This window comes from Telmatherina bonti (genome assembly GCF_933228915.1).
Source record: "Telmatherina bonti genome assembly, chromosome: 20".
NCBI classification, from domain to species: domain Eukaryota; kingdom Metazoa; phylum Chordata; class Actinopteri; order Atheriniformes; family Telmatherinidae; genus Telmatherina; species Telmatherina bonti.
Window position 1 is genome coordinate 21,101,279 of NC_136618.1, and position 24,786 is coordinate 21,126,064.

Consider the following 24,786-nt stretch of genomic DNA (forward strand, 5'->3'; position numbering starts at 1 on the left):
ATTGCTCCTATTATTTCTTGTTGGTTATTATTCTTCCTCTTAAATAATGTAAATACAGACTTTGTGCGGCTTATATTTAGCCTGAGTTTTGTCTTTTAGGTACTCTTCTGAGAACTCTAAAGGTGGTTAATGTTTAACAGTTCTTGTGCTTTCAAGGTGCACTTTTACTTTGCCAAGAAATTTATGATTTATTTTCTCTATTATTAGTTAAAGGTAATAGTTGTACTTAATGCTTTCTTAATATGTCACTAGTTACAGATAGTTACCTCCTGATGTCAGAAGGTAGATTTCCTTATAGGGAAATTGGGGCAACTTAAATTTGTGTTGACCTACTGATACGTTTGGTATTAAATAAGTTATTTATTTCAAAGCAGAGATTGTTTTTAGTTCAGTAACAGCATTAATTTCTTGTTTTAAAGTTTCTTCTCCGCTTCTTGTCCTCATATCTCAGCTCAGGGTTTGTTGTCAGGAAGAAACTCTAGAAGAAGAAAGTTTAACTCTTTTGAGAAACTTTCACAGCACTTTTTTTTCATACATTCCCCTTTTAGGAAATGTTTTTACAATTTAGGAAAAACTGGATATAAATGTGTTGCTAGAAACCACTCATATCCCCACACTAGTTGCCTTTTAGCCTAGTTAGCATGACCCAACTTGACATTGAAGAGCAATGGAAAAACTGTGAACGTAATTAATATTTTATATTAGGATAAACGGTGAAAAAAGCTCATAGTTATAGTTGCATAACTCAAGTCCTGAACACTTTTTGTCTATGCTTGCAACCTGACACTAATGAGAGGGGTTACTGAGGTCAGTCAGCCACAAACAGCTCCCTTCAAGCTTCTATGTACTACCATCATTTGTATTCAGTAGTCATTTGTAGTCATTTGTAGTCAGTAAGTGTAAAGTTGTACTGAACAAAAGGGACCACTTTTACTCAAAGTATTTTGATCATTTCATGCCTTTAGGTGAGGAATTGTAGATATAGATTGTCACACCTTGCGCAAACTCTCTGAGCTGTTGTCATGCTGTCATCTGTAATACACTTGTGAACCTTGATATTCCAGTGAAGCATCAACATAGCTTACTGTAAATGAGACAATCTCTGGCCAACGATCAGGATTGGCTCTAAATGACCATACCACCTCCTCCCCATAACTTGATATGAACTCTGATGAGTGACTCACATCTGCTCAGTTTAATCAGTGAGACATCATTTCTAAGATAAAATTGAGGAGTAAAAAGATTACTTCAGGCAACTATAACTGGTGAAATTACAGATGTTGAGGCTTTTAAAAGCAAATGGCTTTGATTAATGATGCAACAGGAAGTTTGTGAAAGGTTTCTGTTACAACTCGTGCGTTCAGAGGAAAATCGACCTGTGTGCTTGGGCTTCCTTGCAGAGTCATGTTAAGATATGCAGGAATGCAGTGACACAGCAGCTATGTGGTATGACATGATCACAACAGCATCTGCAGCCTATCCCCTCTCTTTCCCCTTAAAATGCTGACTGAGTGGGATTTGAGACTACCTCAGGACACAGATAATCTCTTGCTGCTTCTGTATGCTGGGTATCAGCTTGAGCACACAACAGTCACTGAACATGCACACTACTTTTTAAAGACTGCCTGCTTGTGTTGCTTTGCAAAGTCAATTGATACTTCTAGATAAAAGACAAAAACTCTGGACTTCTGTCATACATGTATTCATTTATAAGACTTGATTTAGTATGAATTGTAAAGAGGATAAATACTGTTGGGGTTTGTGAGTTTCCCTTTTTTCTCTTTGTATGCAAGAGGTCTGCAAAGCAGTGCAGTGTGAAGTTTTGTACAAAATGCTGGTAATTGTCTTACAGAAAACTATGCTCATAAATTGCTTGAAACTACTTGTTTTGCAAGATGAATGGAATTTTCAGGACTTTTATGGGATATTTTCCATGTATCATCTTTCAGTCTGAGTTGATCAATAATTAAATAAACCAACAATCATTAGCTTTAGGTACATTGTGTTTTTTGTGATCTGGCACGTCAGCAGTCTATAATGCTAAACTAAGATAATACACTTGGTAAGCATTCCAGGAGGTCAACGTCACTGTGTTGCTATTATCATTATAAAACATCTTATCTCAAAGTACTACACCATCCAACTGTAGCTGCATTTTTATTAACCCTTAAAAAAAATTAATTGGGATTTTTTATAACTGTTTAATATTTTTAATGTTATCTGAACAAGTGCATCTTAGATTTTTAGTTTAATGAAATCAAATAAAAAATATTTTATTAATCCCCAAAGGTAAATTCAATATTGAAGTGTATAATAATTAATTTGAGGAGGTCTTGTTCCGGAGGCTGCTGGCTGCTGGCAGGAATGATCTTCTGTATCTTTCAGTCTTACATTGGACCTGAAGAAGCCTCTCACTGAACACACTTTGTTGTTTCATCACTGTGTTGTGGAGAGGGTGTGAAGACTCCTCCATCATCTTCATCAGCTTGTGCAGCATTCTTCTTCGGACAATCAGCTCCAGCGGCTCCAGAGTTACTCCAAGCACAGAACCAGCTTTTCTTAATCAGTTTGTTGATTCTCTTCAAGTCTCGGGTTCTGATGCTACTCCCCCAGCAGATGGCTGCAAAGCTGACTGCACTCTCCACAACTGACTTATAGAAGATATGCAACATCTTGGTGCAGACGTTAAACAGTCTCAGCTTCCTTAAGAAGTACAGTCTGCTCTGACCTTTCTTGTAGATGTAGTCAGTGTTGCATTTCCAGTCCAGTTTGTTGTCCAGCTGAACTCCAAGATACTTGTATTCCTCCATCACCTCCACCTCGTCTCCCAGGATGGAAACAGTGCTTTGTTTATTCTTGTTCCTCCTGAAGTCAACAATCATCTCTTTTGTTTTGCTGGTATTTAATATAAAATGATTGTCACCACACCATTTAACAAACTGATTGACCAGTTCTCTGTACTCTGCTTCTTGTCCATCCCTGATACACCCCACAACTGCAGAGTCATCAGAGTATTTCTGTGGATGACAGGACTCAGAGTTGTATTGGAAGTCTGAGGTGTACAGTGTGAAGAGGAATGGTGAGAGTACAGTTCCTTGTGGTACACCAGTGCTGCTGAGATCCATCTCAGACACACAACCTTTCAGTCTCACAAACTGGGGTCTGTTTGTGAGGTAGTCATAGATCCAGGTGGTTGTGGAGGTATCCACCTGGAATTTATGGAGCTTCTCACATAACAAAGCAGGCTGAATGGTATTAAAAGCACTTGAGAAATCAAAGAACATGACCCTCAGAGTGCTGCCTGAATGGTCCAGATGAGAGTGTGCTCTCTGGAGCAGGTACATGATGGCATCTTCAACCCCAAGTCCATTACGATATGCAAACTGTAATGGGTCCTGAAAGGTGTTTACTTGCTGGTTGAGGTGAGCCAGCAAGAGTCTCTCCAGGACTTTCATGATGTGAGATGTCAGGGCAACTGGTCTGTAGTCACTTGGTTCAGCAGGTTGTGTTTTTTTAGGCACTGGAACAAGGCAGGTTTTCCACAGCACTGGGACTCTATTTTGTCACAGACTGGTGTTGAAAAGGTGCTTGAGAATCGGACATAGTTGTTTTGAGCAGGTCTTGAGAACTCTGGGACTGACACCATCTGGACCTGCAGCCTTGTTCTGGTTCAGTTTCTCAAGTTGCTTCATAACCTGATTGCAGGAGACAAACAAGGTGGAGGTCTCAGGATGTCCTGATGTGGAGGAAGATGAAGCTGTGTTCTGGTCCATGACTGAGCTGCAGGGTGACAGATTAGAGGCGTGACAGGAAAGCAGTGGGCTTATGGAGGGTGTGTGGTCTGCTGGGCTGGAGGTAGGGGGTGAACTGAACCTGTTGAAGAATATGTTCAGCTCATTAGCTCTGTCCAGACCTCCATCAGGCTGGTCCCCCTTTAACTTGAAGCCGGTGATCTTCTTCATTCCAGACCACACATCTCTCATGTTATTCTGCTGGATCTGACTTTCTAACTTCTTCCTGTAGTCCTCCTTGCACTTCTTAGTTTGTGTTTTAAGTTGTTTTTGTGTTGCCCTCAATAACTCTGTCTCCATCCCTGAAGGCTTTGTTTTTGATGTTCAGCAGCTTTTTCAGATCACTGCTGATCCAGGGTTTGTTATTGGGGAAGCATCTAACTGTTCTTGTTGGGACGATGCTGTCCACACAGAACTTTATGTAATCTGTCACACACTCAGTCATGGCGTTGATGTCGTCTCCATGAGGTTCACAGAGGACGTTCCAGTCTGTAGCCTCAAAGCCTCCTCTAAGAGCATCTTCAGCTTCAGCAGACCAGATTTTGATAGTCTTTATGACTGGTTGCTGCTGAACGATGGGCTTGCAGGTGGAGGTGCGAAGAACCAGATTATGGTCAGATCTTAAAGGAGGCAGGGCAGAACAACTGTATCCATTATTCATATTTGCATAAAACAAATCCAACATCTTATTTTCTTTGTCTCTGACAAACTGCTGGAATGTTGGTAGAGTTGCAGAGAGGGAGACTTTATTGAAGTCTCCGGAGATCGCCATGAATGAGTTTGGATACTGTGTTAGTAGCCGGGCAACGGGGAAACAGGGAAAGTTTTATGAGTTGTTATTATTATTATTAGGTTGGCACAAGTTATGAGATCAATTAGATTGAAATAGATCAACATATTTGTGACGATCCACTTGAACAAGTTTGTTGGGTTTTTTTGTAGGAGAGAGCATTCAAATCTATTTAAACTTCCAAATTTTTCATAAAGCAATTTCGTGTTTTTCTTCTAGGGCCAATTTCCTGTCTTTTTTTTTTTTTTAAATACGTTAATCAATATTTGCTTCACAAAGTCTGTGTTTAGATATGTCTTATGGTGGTTAGCTTCTATCATTTGTATTGCTTTTTAAGGAACAGTGACTGAAAGCAGCCAGGTCCAACTTGAGGCCTCAGGTTATTCGTTTAAATACAGTTTGTTCTTTCATGCTACTTGCTTTTACAACTTGTCTACATCTGGTAGACTGAAGCGGGAAGGTTAGCTGATGGGCCTCCGATTATTTCATTTTAAGGCTGCTATACCCAGGAAGCTGGATGCCTCCTGCCTGCAGTTCTTTACAGAGGTATTCAGTCCTGTCAACACAAACTGTTCTTTGAAGCTCGTACAGCCATGAGCAAACTAACCTACACGACAAAAACAAAACAAAAAAAAATTATATTTTCTGGTCATATTTGTTTTTACTCAGCTCCCTGGGGCTTGTTTTTGTACAGCATGTGGGTTGTTAAATTCTCCAGCCTCCTCTGGAATCTATCACACATCTATCCTAGATCTTGGGATTAACCGTGAAACCACACTATCGACCAGCTCGCTCAAAATATTTGCACACTGAATGACTGACAAGTAAAAGAAATTAAACATTTTGCCTGTGTCAGCAAATTTTTCAGTTCTGTTTTTAAGTTCTGCTTATAGAAAGCTTGGCTTTTAAAATCCAGTGTTTCCTCATTTTAAGCCATCTAGTTTTAAATGTGATATATCTGCACTGCTAGTTCAGGAATTTCTTCAGTTCTGGGTCCTGAATTGTGTTTAGGTTATTGTAAGTCTTTAATCCTCTTTTTAAGAATCACATGAAGGCAAAACAGTACAAAGGATCAAACTTTAGGTCAATATTGAATGTGTGTCTTAAAGATAAATTTCAGCTTTCTGCTTTTCTCTCACCTGTGTGTGGCATGTAAAGACAGATTATAGTAAAACGGTGCATTCTTACATGGGTCATGGGAATCTCTCTTTCACACTCCAACTCATCTTTGTTTCTAGGGATGTAGAGCGCTGATGTTCCAGGTAGTGTTGTATAAAAAAAATGTGCTGATTTAAAAAGGTGGAAAGAGTTGCTCTGAGTTAATATTGTATCTTTTCTGGAACAGTTTCTGCTCCTTGTTGCAGTCTACTTCTTTAGATAAAGATGTGGAAAAAAATCAGAGATTTCTTTGTAGCTAAATTAGCAAAATATACTTCAAGTGTCTAAGCAATAACAAATAAGATTTAAGCTGGTGCTCATTGTAGATATTTTTTTATTTGCTTTAATAGTCCAATCATGTTGCTTCTAGTCACCTGCTAAGAAATTTGCATATACTTGTGTTTAATCTACTTTTCTAGCAGCTGGATGAGTACAAATGGAAAAAGATGAATTTGCCTCAAAAACTAGAAGCTCCATATGCACAAGAGTAATCTTATATCACCACATACACACACACACACACACACACACACACACACACATACACACACACGGTTTACTCCCTGTAGCAAAGAAAAAAACCTGTTGGTGTCCTGAGAAACATTCCTTTTAGCCTCAGATGGTTTCTGACCCCTGAGTTTTGCCGCAGGAAGGGTTCGCTGCAGGATCTGTGCGTACCTGCACAGTAGCCATGGCAACATTTATTCTGCCATGAGGTGTCTTCGACAGAAAGCTGTCGACCAGAGTAGATCCATCCTTATCACAACATCCCACCAGCAGGGTTGGGCACAGCAGGTTGCTGCAAAAAAACAGATCTCTTATCACCCACATGATCTAAGTCACAGCACAGCATGGGAAAAGTGAAACTGATCAATGTTCATGGTTTTTGTTTCCAGTTTGAATCTCATATGTTGGGAGTTCATGCATGTGAGAAGTGGTCATATGATGTCTGGGCTGTGGTGCATTCACAGAAGCAGAGCTCCTTCTAGTGTTGGTTTGGTAGAACTGCAAGCACACATGACGCTAAACTGTGCTTGTGTGTTCTTGACAGTAAGATACCCAGTTAAGTTCATATTTATTATGATTGATTTGTTTGTGTTTTGGGGGGTGTTTGCAGCCAGAGCCTCCTGCTTCATCTTCTCCACGTGGGGTTCCAAGACCTGTAGAGGAAGATGATGGGGACCTGAATAAAGCTTTGGGTGTCCAGCGCATCCAACAGATCCTCCGCCCTGCTGCTTCCGTACCTGATGAGCAGCGCCACACCTACCATGAGGAGGATATTGAGTGTAAGCAAATGGAGGCCTCACTCTTCTCGTGTGCACCTTCGCCATACAAACCTGACAACATGTGAAACGTTTTCGAGACGGGCTCATCCGTGTGTTCTGTTTGTGTAGACCACCGTCACTCCTCTCACCACATCCACCGGCCTCTGTCCAAACTGCCCTCTGACGGTCGCAGAAAGAAGAGCAACAAGAAACGGAGGAAGGACAAAGATCACAAAAGCAGCCATGTTCCCTGCAGTGGCCCCATCGAAGAGGGAGAGGATGAAGAGGAAGAAGAGGATGAAGGCACAACTTCAGCGCCATCTGAGTCAGAGAAAGTCAAAGATGTGGAGGTACTGTACTTTTTACTTGTTGGTTATTGATTCATAGGAATGCTGCAAAATATAGACATTTTTATTTACCTGTTTTGATTTAATTCTCTAAATATGATTTTTCATGATGACAAACAACAAACAGTTGAAAAATAGAGATGACTGTTAATTAGCCTTTAGCTTGTCTCTAAACTGTGGTTTGTATTGGCTGTTTAGTTTGTGTTTTTGATGGAAGAAATGAGGTAAGAAGGCCGACATGTTTATGGTGACAGCAAACCCAGAGAAAACAAACTTGGTTTAATTTAAGCAAACAAGCCAAAGTCTTTCAGAAAGCAGTCTATCAGTTTATATTATTTACTTCCTGTGTACTTCATGTGTTTGGACAGAAATCATATCATCAAAATTGATTACAGCACTGCTTTCAATTTTTACTTATAATTATAAAGAATCTGTAGCTATTTGTGTTACTTTTTGGGCTTTAGTAGCCTTTATTTTATTATTTATATATTCACCAGTAGCTTAACGGGACAGAGAGTGAGAGGGAGTGGGGAATGAATGTAGCAATGGGTCCCATGCCCGGATTCCCATGCACCAAGGATCTCTAGCCGCTGTTCATGGAGCTACAAGTGGCTGAACAAGGATTTCCAAGGAACTGAAGTTCAAGAGAAATTAAAACTACATCCCTTAATAAGACATAATTAATTTATCTAAATAACTTTTTAATCACATAAATCAGTTTAGACTGAGTCATTCTATATTAGCTGCTTTAATATTCAGATTGTTTGAATTATTTTGCCATACAGATTAAATGAGTAAAACCATAAATATGGTTAATAAGTCTTGCAGTACTAACGGCTGTTCATGCTGCTCACATTCCTAAGTCACTGTTGTAGGATTACCATATAATTTTCCACTATGAATATTTCATTATAGCTTAATCATTCATTAATTGGTTTCATGTTTGGTTGCTGTTATGTTGTAAACAAAGCAAAACCGATCTGATCTGATCAGAGTTGTGTTCATGCTCTGTTGTGATTTTCATTCACTGTTGCATAAATACTTCAAAATAACTTATTAAGCTGTTGTCTTTAGTATTTGTATAATTAAAGTTTACTTTCAGCTACACTGTGACTGTTAGATTTTTTTTTTCACACTTTGTTTTACACAAAAGTATGCCCAGAATCCAATTTGAATATGTTTCTTTGCATCAGTTTCTTGGCTGTATTAGTTAAATCTGCATGCTGCTGTGCATTTTTCACACATCTTTATCACTATCTGAAACCTTCACTTTGGGTTCAAAGTCCAGTTTTATCAGAGCTATTTGCCACTGCTTTTTGTAACACAGCCTTCAAAGAAAAATGTTACCAAACAGAAAATCTAAAAGTTCTTAAAATGTAAGAGTGAATAATATAATGTAGAAAAACCTATTCTCTATAGGTATATCCTTTTCCCACTTAGCCAAGATGTGCATTAATGACTGTGTACTATTTTTCCTTTTAGGAACACACTGACAGTAGCCAATGTTTGAGGAGAAAGTTAAGTTTAGAAAAACAATTAGGACTTGGACTAATTATTACTTTTATTTGTTTTAATTTATTTTAGAAATTGTTTCAAAAAGTGGGAAAGCTGAACATTTTCCTTGCCAACATTCCTTATCCCGTGATACATGTCTTGCTCATAAATGAATGGAAATGATTAAAAAAAAAATAAAAAAATAAAAAAAAAAAAGAAACACAAAAAAACTCAAACTGCTCAGAACTTAAGAGTTTGTTTTTCACATTCACTAGTTTGATGTTGGATTGTCTTGGATGTTTCTTTAAAGCCGGTTCAGTGTTTGTTGTTCCTTTGTCTGATATTGCAGGTGTAAACACTGATTTCCTGCCTGTAAACGGGGACTCCTGTGCTTTGTTTTCCATTCACAGTTCTTCCTGTCTGATGAAGATCAAATGGCCAAACATAGCGGCACAGAGAGCCCACGCTCGTCCCGAGAGCTCAACATCATACCGCTCTCTGCTGAGGGGACGGATACTGAAGATGCATCTTTCTCTGAGTGAGTGCTGTCAAATTCTCTGACCAGAAGAAAAGCATGATGGATGTTGTTTGGTTTATAATGAGCCTTTCCTGCTGAGATGATTGCGTAATGCAAGTATTTATCATGTTGCCAAATGTTCTCGCAGCTGTTTTGATTGGGCAAAAGCGCTCAGGTTCATGCCCGTTTGAGCTGTGAGGCAAACACTGTACGTTACCATGTCTAAGGCATCCAGTGGGCCTGCTGGGCTTGATCTGATGAACCAGAGTAATCCTCCCCCCACAGAGCCATATATCACCTGTCGCTATAGACGACACTGCGCACCTCAGCAGCCTCAGGCTCCTCCTTATGACATTTACTTTTCTACTTGATGAGGTTTTAATCTGAGCTGGGATAAATCTGTGTAAGACCCTTAGCTTCTTGTTAGTGGATTGGAGAAGAGCCTGATCACCAAAGTTTTGTGAGGAAGGTACTTGTATAAGATTGAGTTGTTAGTGAGCAGTCCTGAAATACGGTGTGACTTTGAGACGGTAAGTCATTTATGTCTGTTTTGGGAGGATTTATCATGGCTGAGAATTTTAATATCTAACTTTCACTTTGCATTTTTGGAAGGACAGCAGCAGAAGACCGTACGAAGTAAAGCAAGTGTAGAGATTAGTCCATGGAAACAAGAGCTCCACCTGGAAACAGCCAGGTCTCAGTTATTTACTGATTTCTCACTCTCATCTTTCTTGCTTTTTGCAGTAAACCAGCCTCACCCGACATTTCCAGCCCTGCTCCTCCACCATCAGCTCCACCCGAACAACCACCACTGACCCGGGTCTCCTCCACTGGCCGCAGCTACGACCTGCAAGAGCGCCGCCGCACAGGCAACATGACAGGCACTGAGCAGGCAAAGTACCAGCGCATCCCCACGGATGAGAGCGAAGCTCAGACTCTGGCTTCTGCTGACCTGGATGGCATCAAGAGTGAGTGCTAAAACTGATATGTAAAATCAAAACACAGATAAAATAAAACATTTTATAGTTCATGAGCTTCTCCCACACAGCAGAGCAGATTTTAGTTCTCTTGACCATGTGTGGGAATGTGATTACTGAACTGTGGGCGTATTTTAGAGTGATAATGCAAATATTGCAGAATGTACTGGCCTTGTGATAAACTAATGACCAGTTTCCCAGAGTCCCTTAATTGGACTAAGTGGTATAGAAAATGGATAAATAAAAGTTGTGGTAACAGTTTAATAATGTTGATAATTTAACGCAATACTGAATCTTAAACTTGTATTGCTAGCTTTTGCCAAACTTACCATCAATGTTGTTACCACAGCAACAACCTGCAGGAGCATCCTCTTATGCCAGTACTTAAGTTTACAAAATAATTTTCCCAAAAAGAAACCTACAGTATCAGTGCTGTGCAAAGGCTATGAGGCAACCCTAATTTCTTCATATATTATTCATAAATGGGAAATGGGAACAACACTTTTTTTTTTTTTTCATACATCCGCAAACATAGATTGAAGTACAAAATACAACGCAAAAATAGAGTTTGCACAATTCTAATGAGCTTGAAAGTCAATATGTGGCACAACTACCGTACATTTTTTCTTCAACACAGCCCAAACCCTCTCAGACAAGGTTTTGTCTAACTTCTTCAGAAAGAGTTCCTTTTTCTTTAGATACCTGTTGCGCTCTGTCCTTTTTGCTTTCAAGATGATCCACTCTGCTTCAGTAATATTGAAGTCTGGGGGGGATTCATTCCTCAAGTTAAGTCGCTGCTGGTTTTCAGTCCTGTTCTTGTGTTGTGTTGTTTAGCATTCTTTAAAGTGGAACTATTATGTGCATTTCAGGCTAATTTATTTTTATTTCTGAGACCAGAAGGGCTGGGATTGATTGAGTTATTGTCACAAATCGCTTTATTTACTTCAGACCGACCCTCTCCGTAGGCTGTCAGATCAGCCTGTGGGCAAAACGAGTGGATTGAGACTCTTCCGCATTAAGCCCCGCCTCCCGCCACTGCACTACATCGGGAGCGCGCACCGCACCTGCTTTCGCCGTCATTGTAACATCTCATAAACAGAAGGATTAGGCTAATATGAACTCAATAAAAAACAAAATACAATGTCAACACATGGCATACAGCCCTACATGTTGGAACCTGAATCAGACCCTGAAAATAAAGTGGAAAACAGCAACCCACAGCAACGAATGCAGCAGGATGTCTCTCTTTGGTCAACTCACCAGCCATCGTTGGAAATAACTTTATCCGACGTTTTCCACCCGCCTGATGTATTTGTACATGCCCTTGTTAACAAGTAGAAGGTAACCAATCACCGAACCTTATCCCCCGGGACGTCACAAGGATTTCCAAGTAGAAAAAACTCTCTAAAACGACACGTTTTTCATCGCCATGGAAACCAAACTGAGTGAGTGCTGAAACTCAAACATGTGTTTAGGTGATAAAAAAAACAGCGCCGTTCACATGTCTGATGAGGATTCAACACTGTAACACTGTAGAAAGCTCAGAAAACTCCAAATACCATAATAGCACCCCTTTAAGATTGGCTTCTTGAGAATGTCTGGAGACCATTTATGATGCCAAGTCTTCATCTAATTGTGCTTTTCTTAATTGCCTTGTTGGTACAAAAATACATTTTTAATATAACTGTCATCTCAAAAACTGTTTGTAGATGCTGCTAAATGAATCAAAGCAAATATGTGTTTGTAAAAGGCTGCTAGTAAGAACAAAGCTATTCAAGATACAATTTGAAATGCTTCTCAGTTATGTGCAGACAGAAACCAGTTTATCTATTGTTGTTTTATGATGGTTAAATGTTTGATAAACAAGTCAATTTTAGATTGCTTAGCATAAATCCATGCAAATGAAAACGTACCGGTACAAGGACAAGACTAAAAGAGAGTAAACAAGCAACCTACGTCTTTTTTTTTTTTTTTTTTTTTTTAAGACTTTAAGAAAGCCTGGAGACTATTGATCAAGACAACATAACAGGAATTTAAAGGAAGCCTGACAAATTGTAAGCAATATTTAGAGAACTTATGGGTAGTTCAAGACTTATGCAGTATACTGTACCTAATTAATTTTATATTGACAGTAACAATATGTCGCATCTGCTTGTTATGACGAAGCAGCAGATGATAACAACCCATATTCATTTCAGTTTTACTTAAATCTGGAAAGTTTAGACTAGAAAATTTAGTCATTAGGATCAACAATAACAAAAAGATCCAACAAGTACAATAATGCTGGTGGTTTGAGACTTCAGCTTTATTCCACCTGAATCACTTCATCTTTGTTGTAATGAATTCCGAGCTTTGCAAATTCTTTGCTTCATCTAAAAGCATCAAGGCTTGGCAGGACCTTATCAAGTCCTTGCTTCTTGCATCCTGTAACCCACTGTCCTGTGATGTTATCGTGGGCCCGTGTTCAGGGGCTGAGGTGATTTACGTCACTAAGTCGACCCCTCAGCAGAGAGCGGCAACTTGTTAGAGAGTATGGCAGACAGGTCTGCATTATTAAATTAGGCGTTCCCGCTGTCAGCTGAGGCCCCAGGACCAAGAACCAAGCCAACTTTGTGGCTAATTGTGAAACCTTGATTCCACTTGTCAACCTTTTAATCACTGCAGGAGTCAAACTAGAGTTAGCGTTAAGTTGACTTCAAGGCCTTATAAAGGATGCTGACGATGGAGGTGTGAGACTAATATTTGGTAATTATGAGGCTTACTGACAAAAAGTTGAGTCTGCGAACAGGTTCATCGCCGGTTGTTCCCCTTGTCTTCTTTTTATCTTCTTCCCGCCACTGTAAATCATCCTGGGAAAGTGTCCGTGTGTCTGGCTGCTGCTCAACAACAGGAATTATTAGATCACTGTCCCTGAGCTTTTGTCCGACCTGAGCCAGTTAACACCTCTGCTTGCTGATGCATTATGATGGGGGGGTCAGATGCCGGGCAAGAAACGGCAGCATCTCCCAGTTTGTCAAGCTCCAGTTTGAGCAGCAAGGGAGGGAGGAGGGGCACGTAAGTCAACTGGCAGTGCCAGCTCAAAGCCAACCCACCTTCACCCATGGACGCCAGTTTTCCATCGCAGTGGAAGAGATGTTACAACAAACAAGGCCGCAGATAAAAGATTGAGACAAAATGTCTTTTTGTCCTTGAAAGGACCTAAAACTTTAAAGAAGAATCTCAAAAACCTTACAGTTTGTTACATACTTGCAAGCTCAGATCATGGTAAGCCAAGTTTTCAGTGTGTTTGTCGACTGATTCTTTACCTTTTTCTTAACAGCATCTCAGGTGTTCTCGGTATTTATCATCAGACAGATTTAATTTTTCATTTATTGGTTCAGGTTTATAGCATCTGTAGAGTTTTTCTTTTCCTTTTTTTTTGCAAGCAGTTCCAGTGATCTTTGAGCTCTTGACAGAACTACTCAGTGTCTGTGCTATCCAGTGTCTTTCTCCACATCCTTTTCAATGTCTGGTGTGCTGCCAGCATGAGTAACACTACTCCCTGCTGCGGGACCATAGAAACAAAAAAAAAAAAAAAGCAAAGGAGCCTGTGACTAGGTGGGCAGAGATTTGAACCTGGGTTGTAAGGTCAGTGTGTGTGCGGGCCTGTGCTGCAGAAGCACAATATAAGTCTGGAATTGCACAAACTGTGACTTGTTCAGATTTGACTCGGATCTCTCCAACTTCAGGATCATGCTTTCAGAGTCGTGTAAGCTTTTTGATCGTTGTCAGAGTTACTGTTAGAAGGATTAACGTATCCTCTAATCTTTCGCCTTTCGTCTTCTCCTCCAGGTCATCGTTTTGAGGATGTTCCTGGTGTACGCAGACACCTCGTCAGGAAGAGCACTAAGGGACAAGTGGTGCACACTGGCAAGGACCACAAAGAGCCGACAACCCGCAGCCGAAAGCAGGACCGTACCCCACACGAGGTAAGACTCTACAGCAAGACTCGACTCATCTATCAGCAGCTTTAAAAAAAGAAGAAAATTCTCTTTTAATTACATAAAAATAGTTTTAAAGTGATCAGAAACATTTATTTGAATTGACGTTCAACTATAATCTATGTTCTGCACTTCAGATCCTGATGTTAGAGCTTTGCTTGTTTACGTTAAATGTAGTAATGAATGATGACAGATCATTGGAGATGTTTTCCCATTTCTCCCTCCTGAGTGTAGTCAGGCCCTTTTTTTTTTTTCTTTTTTTTTTTTAATTGTACAGGTAGGGAGAGAGACAATTAAAAATGAATGAATGAGTTCTTTCCTTTCACATGCAGAAAAGAAAATGGAGGGTTGAGAGTAGCTGAGGTAATCAGATACTGGGAGCACCTGAGAAAGAGGAGAGCTATGTTTTATTAACACACACACATACATTTGTATGCAGTCCAGTCTACACAAAGCCCCTGTCAGGTGTGTGTGTGATGAGGAAGAATTACCTGGATATGTGTGTAAGTGAGGGTCTCATCCTTTGTGGTGCTGTTGGTTGAGTCTGTGTTTGAGCTCTCTACTGCGCCGTTTCGCTCCTCCAGCCATTACCGGTGGTTCTGTACCGCTCTCCCTCGCGGCCAAACGGTATCCTGCTAAATATGGACTGCAGTCAAATGGCTCGGTACCAGAAGGTGAGGCTGGGTGACCGGCCAGAGTGAGGTTTGACCTGTGCAAGCGTGGTTTCACAGGCATGGAGAAGGGTGTATAATGGGACTGGGCGTGAGACTAAAGACATGTTTTTGACACAGGACTGACCAGCATGGTGTTCAATTAACATCCTTTTAACAAATGATGGATGCTAAGGGGAAGGCTGATGAGGTGCAGCAGACTTTTTAGTCACTTCATAGAAGTTAATTGTTTATTACACATTATGTTGTGGTCATGTAGAGATTTAAGAACATTTGGAAGGAGATACCCTGGGAAAAAAAAAAAGATGTATGATTATTACATCTGTATTTTACTGTGTAAGCTTGCTTCAGTTCATGCATTCAGAGTGGAGACTTGCACCACAACTCAAGTTATGCCGTTGTTGACAAATGCAACCGCATTATATGGTGTAATAAACAATTAAAACGTTCATTTGCTGTTTTAAAAATGCTAAGTGGAGATGGGTAAAACAATCCTTTTTTTTTTCTTTTTGCTTTTCCTGTGATTTCTAAACGGCTTACTTAATATAATTATAAGCATGCGGTCTGTTTTTGTATATGCAGCTTATTTTCTTACAACAGCAGTAAATCATGCTTGATGAGACCAAATGACCAACAGGTTCCTTGTTTACCAAATGTCCACTAAGGATGTGCAGGCAGTAGTAAATAAATGTTCTTTACAATCACTTGTCTGCATCTGTGGGCTTCTGTCTGATGTGGCCTTCAGGTCTTTGTGGAGTTGAATGAGCTGACTATGGACAAGAACCAGGAGATGCAGTGGAAGGAAACGGCCCGCTGGATCAAGTTTGAGGAAGACGTGGAGGAGGAGACGGACCGTTGGGGGAAACCTCACGTTGCTTCACTGTCCTTCCGCAGTTTGCTGGAGCTTAGAAAGACAATCTCCCATGGTACAAGAAAGGAAAATGCAACAACATTAATGCTGCATTTCTTAAATCTCACAGATGACTGAGCTCTGTTTGTGTGTGTTTTCAGGTGCAGTGCTGTTGGACCTGGACCAGAAGACACTGCCTGGCATTGCCCACCAAGTGGTGGAGAAGATGGTCATTTCGGATCAGATTAAAGCTGAAGACAGGGCCAACGTTTTGAGGGCTCTGCTACTTAAACACAGGTGACAGGATATGGCTGATGGCAACAAGCAGGCTCCAAAAGTGTATTTACAGAAGCATCATTTCTTTGTCGTGGATGCTCAACTTATTTCATGGTTCTGAAATACCTTCAGACATCACAGGATGAACAGGAGCTTTTACAAGGTTTTTGAATAAATAAGAGAATTTTTATCTCGACTAGGTGGTCTTGACAAAAATCTGATTTTGTACACTTTTTGTTTTAAATGGAGGGTTTTTCCTGTTTTCTACACTTGCAGTCTTATCCGCTCTACTCAAACATTCAACACCAAATGTAGAAGAGATCATTAGCTCAAACATTTACATACAAATGCGTAAGAAGTCCTGTCAGCAACATTAATAACAACACTATCTACTGCTGTTAACGTAAAGAAGAAGGTGACTACACACACTCTGGCCTCAAACCAAAGAAATAACCAGGTCTTTTAAGTCTTTAAATTGTCTCTTCCCTTACTGTTGCCAACATCCTGCTAGTAGATGGCTTTATGCTTGGTCGCAGCCTCTCCTCCTCCTGCTCACCCTCTCTCTACATCTCCCTACCTCCCCAAGTCACCCGAGCGATGAGAAGGAGCACAGTAGCCATTTCCCCAGAAACATCTCCGCAGCCAGCCTTGGCAGTCTGATCGCACACCATCACAGTTCCAACCACATCCATCAGCAGGAACCCTCAGTGACCGACCCCCTCATGGGCTCCGCCAACTCCACAGGGGACACCGACACACACATAGACATGGACAAAAATGATCTACAGGTAACTGAGTCGGAAGATTTTTACAAAAATCCCAGCGGCTTCTATTCCTCATCCTCCTGATTGCGCATTTCTTATTTGAGTAGAAAGAGCCGACTCTGGGCTCTGGCATGCATCGGTCTAAGTCTAAACACGAGCTGAAGCTGCTGGAGAAGATTCCTGAGAATGCTGAGGCCACAGTGGTCCTCGTGGGTAAGTTCCTGATGTTTTACTGAAACAGAAGCAGATACTTCTTCAGTCACACCTGACGATGTCTTTTTGTCTTGCGGTCCTGCAGGCAGTGTGGACTTCCTGGAGCAGCCCACCATGGCGTTTGTTCGGCTGCAGGAGGCTGTGGAGCTGGAGTCTGTCCTGGAAGTCCCCGTGCCAGTCAGGTTCCTCTTCGTTTTGCTTGGACCTCCAACCACCAGCATGGACTACCATCAGATAGGACGCTCCATCTCTACTCTCATGTCTGACAAGGTAAGCAAGCATCACTTAGTAGATTTAAGTGCAGTTTTACAAAAATATAGCAGTATATAAAAGGTATGTTGAGAAATATTTAAGGATTCACAAACAATATGATCAAAAAAACTTAGCCATGCAAATCTACATATTTCTTCTGAATGAACCACCGCTGCAATTATAATTCAATTCAGCTTTATTTGTATAGCGCCACTTCACAACAATGGTGTCACAGGGCACTTTACATTCACATCAGTTCAAACCAATTCATACATAGCCTATAATAGAAACCAAATGATTGCATCGAATCATGACTTTGATGCAATCCCCCATCCTGAGCATGCACGAGGCGACATTAGGAAGGAAAAAACTTCCATTTAACAGGAAGAAAACCTCCGACAGAACCCGGCTCAGGGAGGAAAGCCATCTGCCTCAACAAAAAAGTCTGAATCACTGATGATTCATTGGAATTATAAGGTCAAGTCAAGTGTTTCTCTCTAAAACATCCTCAGATATCAGTAAAAATCCCAAAATCAAGCAGGTGTCATTTAGAAAATTAGAAAAAAATAGAAAATTAGAAAAGAAGGTGAAATGAACAAACAAGCAAATTTATGAAAAAACTTTCAGTCAGGAGAAAAAATGTCTCCTTTGATGTTATTTTATCGGTTTAATTCATATCTCTTTTGCCACCCAGCAATTTCACGAGGCAGCTTACTTGGCAGACGACAGGCAGGACCTGCTTAACGCCATCAACAGCTTCCTGGACTGCAGTATCGTGCTGCCACCTTCAGAGATGGGAGACGATGAGCTGCTCCGTTCCGTTGCCCGCTTCCAGAGGGAAATGTTGCGAAAGAGGGAGGAACAAGAGGTCAAAATGCTCGCCAAGAAGCCTAAAAGCCTCGAGGAAAAAGGTGAGCTTCTCATAAGTCCAGTTTCTTTTATGACTTCTTGTTACTGACAGCCCATCCTGTCTGTCAATCAGAGGCCCTCCTCACACCTTCAAAAAAATCAGATGACCCCTTACAGCGTACAGGGCGCCCTTTTGGGGGGCTGATAAGAGACGTGCGACGCCGTTACCCAAAATATGTCAGCGACTTCAAGGATGCCCTGAACAGTCAGTGCATGGCTGCAGTTATTTTCATCTACTTTGCTGCCCTCTCTCCGGCCATAACGTTCGGAGGCTTGCTCGGTGAGTCTTTGTGGGAAGTTTCACGTTTATTACAAATTCCTAGTCAGGTTTTTTGTAAAGTTAAGATGTAATTGTGCTGGAATGTGGTGTTCATATGCTGTGCATGTCTGTCACTAGGCGAGAAGACAGACGGTCTGATTGGCGTCTCTGAGCTGATCGTATCAACAGCGTTGCAGGGCATCCTCTTCTGTTTGCTTGGAGCCCAGCCACTGCTGGTTGTGGGCTTCTCTGGACCCTTACTGGTTTTTGAAGAAGCTTTTTTCAGTGTAAGTTTACAGACTGGGCACTCACTGAGCATCTGACTTTTAACAAATACATACATGTAAATGTCAGGACAAGTTTTATTTCACGGCTCTGTGTCTTTACAGTTCTGCAAAGCAAACGACATAGAGTATCTAACGGGTCGGGTCTGGATCGGGTTTTGGCTCATCATCATCGTGGTGGTCACAGTTGCTTTTGAGGGCAGCTTTCTGGTGCGTTTCGTCTCCCGCTTCACCCAGGAAATCTTCTCTTTCCTCATCTCCCTCATCTTCATCTGCGAGACCTTCATCAAGCTTGGCAGGGTACGCTTGAGACTTGAAATAATGAGTCCTGATTGCAAAAAGTTTTTGTTGGCATGCTGCAACTTTGCGTTGCTGACGCTAACCTGAACAGATTAATCTTTGGACAGTGTTCAGAACTCGGGGTCGAAGTGTTTTCCTAAGTAGCACCTGTAATTTTTTGTGACTGATTTGCTTTGATAGTTAAATAGATTGAGAACTTAATTACTTTCCAGGTGTATGAATTTGGGAGATTTAGTTATTTTTAGAGCCTTGAAGGCCCTTGAGCTACGGGATAATTCCATTTTCTTTCAGATAAAGGTAAAGCTTGTTTTCACAACTGTGTGTATTTGATTGTACCTTTCATAATTCAATCTCTGTGTGCAGATTTTCAAGGAGCACCCACTGAAACGCTGCGCCCTTGACAACAGCACAGAAGGAATTGTCGCTATGGAGAACAACACTGTGATGCTGAGCAACAGCACACAGCCCGTGAAGGTCATCGGGGAGCCCAACACTGCGCTGCTCTCTCTGGTTCTCATGGCTGGAACATTTTTCATTGCTTTCTACCTGCGCAAGTTCAAGAACAGCGCGTTTTTCCCTGGAAGGGTGAGGATCTAAAATGAGTCCGAGAAACCGCAGTAACCCCTCTCGTGACATAAATGACACATAAGATATTATAAAAGTAGTATTTAGCTTAATTCCAGCTCAGGTATAGACTTTGTTACGTGTCCTGGAGCTTTTCAGTTTTTGTGTGATCAAGTTATCAGATGCTTCTATTGTGAGCTGGTAAATAAGCCAACATGCTAATTTTGCTGACTGTTTCAACACTGTTCTTTCTTATGTTGTCCAGTTACGCAGGGTTATTGGAGACTTTGGAGTACCTATTGCAATCCTTATTATGGTTTTGGTGGATTACTCCATCGAAGATACATATACACAGGTGAGTCCTAGTGGATTTTATGTCCCTCATGCAGTCCAAAATGCAGTCGTGTTGAGTACCGTCTTTGTCTTCTGTCCAGAAACTGAGCGTTCCCAGAGGATTCTCTGTGACAAGTCCAGACAAACGAGGCTGGATCATCAATCCTCTGGGCTCTGATGGTGAATTCCCCATCTGGATGATGTTTGCCTGTTGCTTGCCAGCTCTGCTAGTTTTCATCCTCATCTTCATGGAAACTCAGATCACCACGTGAGTAAATTAGTCAACATAGATCACATTGGATTTGTTTTGATATATATTGGTGAATTATTAACTGAAACTGAATTAATTTTAACTGTACAACTTTAAACTGATATGAGGTTAAGGTCTGAAAATGAAGGAACAGTCTGGTACCACCTCTGCAAGCTCACCGCAGAAACACTGGAAAGAATCATTATAGCAGTAAACAAATGCTTTTTGATCATTTTATTTTTATCATTTGTGCAACATCCCATGTTCTCTAATTTGTGTGTAATTATACCTTGTATGTATTTGTGGTAGCTGCATTGTAGCACATTTAATGCAATAACATAACAATTCGATTAGTTATGCATGTTTTCTAATGACGTGTTCTTTATTATTCTTTGTGCTCACATTGGATAAGATAAGAACTCCTGGATAAGATAATTATATGTATTTCATTCAAATATTGCATTTACACAAGTTATACTATATAGAAAACATTTAAAAACATGAACAAAACTCATTTTGTAAAAAAAAGAAACCATCATGGCCATGAGTTGGACTCTTCAGAAATCCTGTATGGAAAAGCAAAATGTCTTTCCTTATTTAGAGAAAGGTGTGGAAAATGCTCTGAGTGTGGAAAAAAAATCTAATACACACTAGAGGAGACAACAGTATTCATCCATCCATCCATCTATTTTATGCTTTTTACCTGATACTGGTTTATGAAGACAATAGCCCACAACTGTCTGTTTCCACCCAGCTACACTTATTCCAAACCATCTTAGTCCTGTTTCTGGCCCTGAGGCTTCCTTCAGGTAGAACATGTCCAAAATGTGTCGGGGTTAGAATGTAGTTAAGCTGGTAAATTGACAGCTTTCATTTTGGTCTTGGCTCTCTTTAACAAAACAAACTATGCAACATCTATATTACGCAACTCCAATCTGCCTGTCAACCTCCCTCTCTGCTCTGACCCCAAAAACATAAACTCCTCTCCATCAGGCAACAACTTGCTTCTAATCTTGAGCGGAATATCCTCCCTTTTCCAGCTGAGGGCTACAACTCTCTTAGGAGCAAACAGGACCAGCTCTGCTGTAAAAAGCAAACATGAAGACATGTTCTTGGCTGAGCCTACGAGTTCTGTTCATAAAAGTTTGTAAATCTTTGTCAGAAACAACAAAAAAAATTGTAATGCCTCATTCTTAAATGGCTTTTATGCATCTGTTATTGCTGTCTCAGTAAATTAAAGCTCAGAAAAAACCTGGTAATGTATTAAACCATCTGTTTTTGTTTGCATTTGATGTCCCCCAGCCTCATAGTCAGTAAGAAGGAGAGGATGCTGGTGAAGGGTTCAGGTTTCCACTTGGACCTGCTTCTGATTGTGGTTCTGGGTGGCTGCTCAGCGCTGTTTGGCCTGCCATGGATGGCGGCTGCCACCGTTCGCTCAGTGACCCACGTCAATGCCCTCACTGTCATGAGCAAGGCCGTCGCCCCTGGAGACAAACCTCGCATCCAGGAAGTGAAGGAACAAAGGGTAACCGGGCTCCTAGTTGCTGTCATGGTTGGTGAGTCTTAAATGAAACATTTCAGCCCTTCTGTTTGCATTTCCAAGTTATTTTTTCCAATCAGACTTCATGTTCTTCATGGCAAATTGATCCAATGCCCCTTGTTGTCCCTAGGCTTGTCAATTGTGATAGGTGACCTTCTGCGTCAGATTCCACTGGCGGTGCTGTTTGGCATCTTCCTCTACATGGGTGTGATGTCACTCAATGGCATCCAGCTAACAGAGCGGATGATGCTGCTCCTCATGCCACCAAAGTACCACCCTGACCACACCTATGTGCGCAAGGTGAGTAATATAGCATCATTCAACCACACCTGTAGGATTAGGATAAAATATTTATGGATCCTCTATGCATCCTCCAGGTTCGTACACTGCGCATGCATCTCTTCACCACCATCCAGATTGTGTGTTTGGCCGTCCTGTGGACTGTCATGTCAACCCAGGCGTCCCTGGCTTTCCCCTTTCTCCTCATTCTCACAGTCCCTGTCAAGATGTTCCTGTTGCGACGCATCTTCACTGCCAGAGAGATGGCATGTGTAAGTTAGCCACAAGAGGGCGCCATGTGCCGCTCATACAGCTACAGACATCATGTCCTATATTAGTGGTGTACTTTTTGATTGCCAACTATGTAACTTTACATTTAAGAAAACTTTTCGGCCTGCAGTAAATGTGTGAAAACAGTTTTAGCAAGGTGCTGGCAGCACTCAATCCACCAGAACAGCTGCAGTATTTAATTTATCCTCCGAGGCTGAATATGCCTGCAGGGATGCAGCAGCATTATTCCAAAACATATTGTTCCTGCACCCCCCCCATCCAAACTGGAATTTCACAGACTTGGAGGATAAATGCCAAGGAATGCTGCAGTAAATGTGTGAAAACCATCTTGATGAGGTGCAGGGCTTCTGGTGGACCACCGTGACCCAGCACAACAGCTGCAGAGTCTGTGGAATTTAGTGGGAAAGGATTGAGCAACATTATTTCCAACTAATATTCACTCATCTGTTTTGTCTCTTTAAAAACCTTTTTTTTTATGATTATAATTAATGATCACAGTTGATCTTGGGACTTAGGTAGAAATGGGGGGGGGGATGAGATCCGCCCAGAGTTCCTTAAGGCTCTGGATGCTGTGGGGCTGTCCTGGCTGACACGCCTCTGCAGCATTGCGTGGACATCGGGGGCAGTACCGCTGGATTGGCAGACTGGGATGGTGGTCCCCCTTTTTAAGAAGGGGGACCGGAGGGTGTGTTCCAATTACAGGGGAATCACACTCCTCAGCCTCCCTGGTAAGTTCTATTCAGGGGTCCTGGAGAGGAGGGTCCGCCGGATAGTCGAATCCCGGATTGAGGAGGAGCAGTGTGGTTTTCGTCCTGGTCGCAGAACAGTGGACCAGCTCTATACCCTCTTTGGGGTCCTGGAGGGGGCAGGGGAGTTTGCCCAACCAGTCTACATGTGTTTTGTGGACCTGGAGAAGGCATTCGACCTTGTCTCCCGGGGGCTACTGTGGGGGGTACTCCGGGAGTATGGAGTACTGGACCCCCTTGTATGAGCTGTCCGGTCCCTGTACGACAGGTGTCAGAGCTTGGTCCGCATTACCGGCAGTAAGTCGGATTCGTTTCCGGTGAGGGTTGGACTCCGCCAAGGCTGCCCTTTATCACCGATTCTGTTCATAACTTGTATGGACAGAATTTCTAAGTGCAGCCGAGGTGTTGAGGGGATCCGACTTGGTGGCCTCAGGATTGGGTCCCTGCTTTTTGCGGATGACGTGGTCCTGTTGGCTTCATCTGGTCGTGATCTCCAGCTCTCGCTTGAGCAATTCGCGGCCGAGTGTGAAGCGGCTGGGATGAGAATCAGCACCTCCAAATCTGAGACCATGGTCCTCAGCCGGAATAGGGTGGATTGCCCTGTCCGGGTCAGGAGTGAGGTCCTGCCTTAAGTGGAGGAGTTTAAATATCTCGGGGTCTTGTTCACGAGTGAGGGAAGGATGGAGCGCGAGATCGACAGACGGATCGGTGCGGCGTCTGCAGTAATGCGGGCTCTGCGCCGGTCTGTCGTGGTTAGAAAAAGCTGAGCCAGAAGGCGAAGCTCTCAATTTATCAGTCGATCTACGTTCCTACCCTCACCTATGGTCATGAGCTGTGGGTCGTGACCGAAAGAACGAGATCTCGTATACAGGCGGCTGAAATGGGTTTCCTCTGCAGGGTGGCCGGGCTCACCCTTAGAGATAGGGTGAGGAGCTCGGTCATCCGGGAGGGGCTCAGAGTAGAGCCGCTGCTCTTCCACATGGAGAGGAACCAGTTGAGGTGGCTCGGGCATCTGGTCAGGATGCCTCCTGGACGCCTCCCTGGTGAGGTGTTCCAGGCACGTCCCTCTGGGAGGAGACCCCGGGGAAGACCCAGGACACGCTGGAGGGATTATATCTCTCGGCTGGCCTGGGAACGCCTCGGGATCCCCCCCGCAGAGTTGGCAAATGTGGCTGGGGAGAGGGAAGTCTGGGCTTCCCTGCTTAGGCTGCTGCCCCCGCGACCCGACCCCGGATAAGCGGCAGAATATGGATGGATGGATGGTCCCTCTTGCTGTGTGGACTGGGACATTTTCATTCATTTTACTTCAACCTACCTGCAGTTAGTATTAAATCTATTTTATGTGGTGATAACTGTGACATCTCTCTCTCCCTTTTAGCTGGATGCAGATGATGCAGAGCCAAAGTTTGAAGAGCGTGAGTGCCACGACGAGTACTCAGAGATGCATATGCCTGTGTAACCCGCAACATGCCCTGATGTTGCCACCAAACCTCTTATCAGTGGACACCAAAAATCTGTCTGCAAAAACCCAAGACATCTTGGTGGAGTCATAAATTTTGCTGGAGGTCTAGCCAAACATCTAAATAAGTAGCTTTTGTGCTGGTTAACAGCTGTTTGTGAATGAATGAAGAGTATTAGCTTTGATTCACTCATGAAATACTTAAAAAATGAAACATTTATTTCAGG

At 42.1% G+C, this 24,786-nt stretch overlaps 1 protein-coding gene across 1 annotated transcript in view; it reads left to right on the forward strand.

The window, feature by feature from the left end:
• The window catches only part of slc4a2b (solute carrier family 4 member 2b), a 27,005-nt gene extending 2,399 nt beyond the window's left edge, over positions 1–24,606 (forward strand). The window contains exons 2-23 of the mRNA XM_079260211.1: positions 6,857–7,025; positions 7,134–7,354; positions 9,256–9,383; positions 10,107–10,330; positions 14,171–14,307; positions 14,904–14,993; positions 15,736–15,916; positions 16,002–16,137; positions 16,703–16,904; positions 16,988–17,093; positions 17,179–17,363; positions 18,040–18,256; positions 18,328–18,534; positions 18,652–18,800; positions 18,903–19,097; positions 19,461–19,682; positions 19,927–20,016; positions 20,096–20,262; positions 21,547–21,800; positions 21,915–22,084; positions 22,162–22,335; positions 24,479–24,606. Of these exons, the coding sequence (XP_079116337.1) occupies positions 6,857–7,025; positions 7,134–7,354; positions 9,256–9,383; positions 10,107–10,330; positions 14,171–14,307; positions 14,904–14,993; positions 15,736–15,916; positions 16,002–16,137; positions 16,703–16,904; positions 16,988–17,093; positions 17,179–17,363; positions 18,040–18,256; positions 18,328–18,534; positions 18,652–18,800; positions 18,903–19,097; positions 19,461–19,682; positions 19,927–20,016; positions 20,096–20,262; positions 21,547–21,800; positions 21,915–22,084; positions 22,162–22,335; positions 24,479–24,559 (3,705 nt within the window). The 3' untranslated portion in view covers positions 24,560–24,606. The remainder of the gene's footprint in view (positions 1–6,856; positions 7,026–7,133; positions 7,355–9,255; positions 9,384–10,106; positions 10,331–14,170; positions 14,308–14,903; positions 14,994–15,735; positions 15,917–16,001; positions 16,138–16,702; positions 16,905–16,987; positions 17,094–17,178; positions 17,364–18,039; positions 18,257–18,327; positions 18,535–18,651; positions 18,801–18,902; positions 19,098–19,460; positions 19,683–19,926; positions 20,017–20,095; positions 20,263–21,546; positions 21,801–21,914; positions 22,085–22,161; positions 22,336–24,478) is intronic.
• Positions 24,607–24,786: the final 180 nt, after the last annotated feature.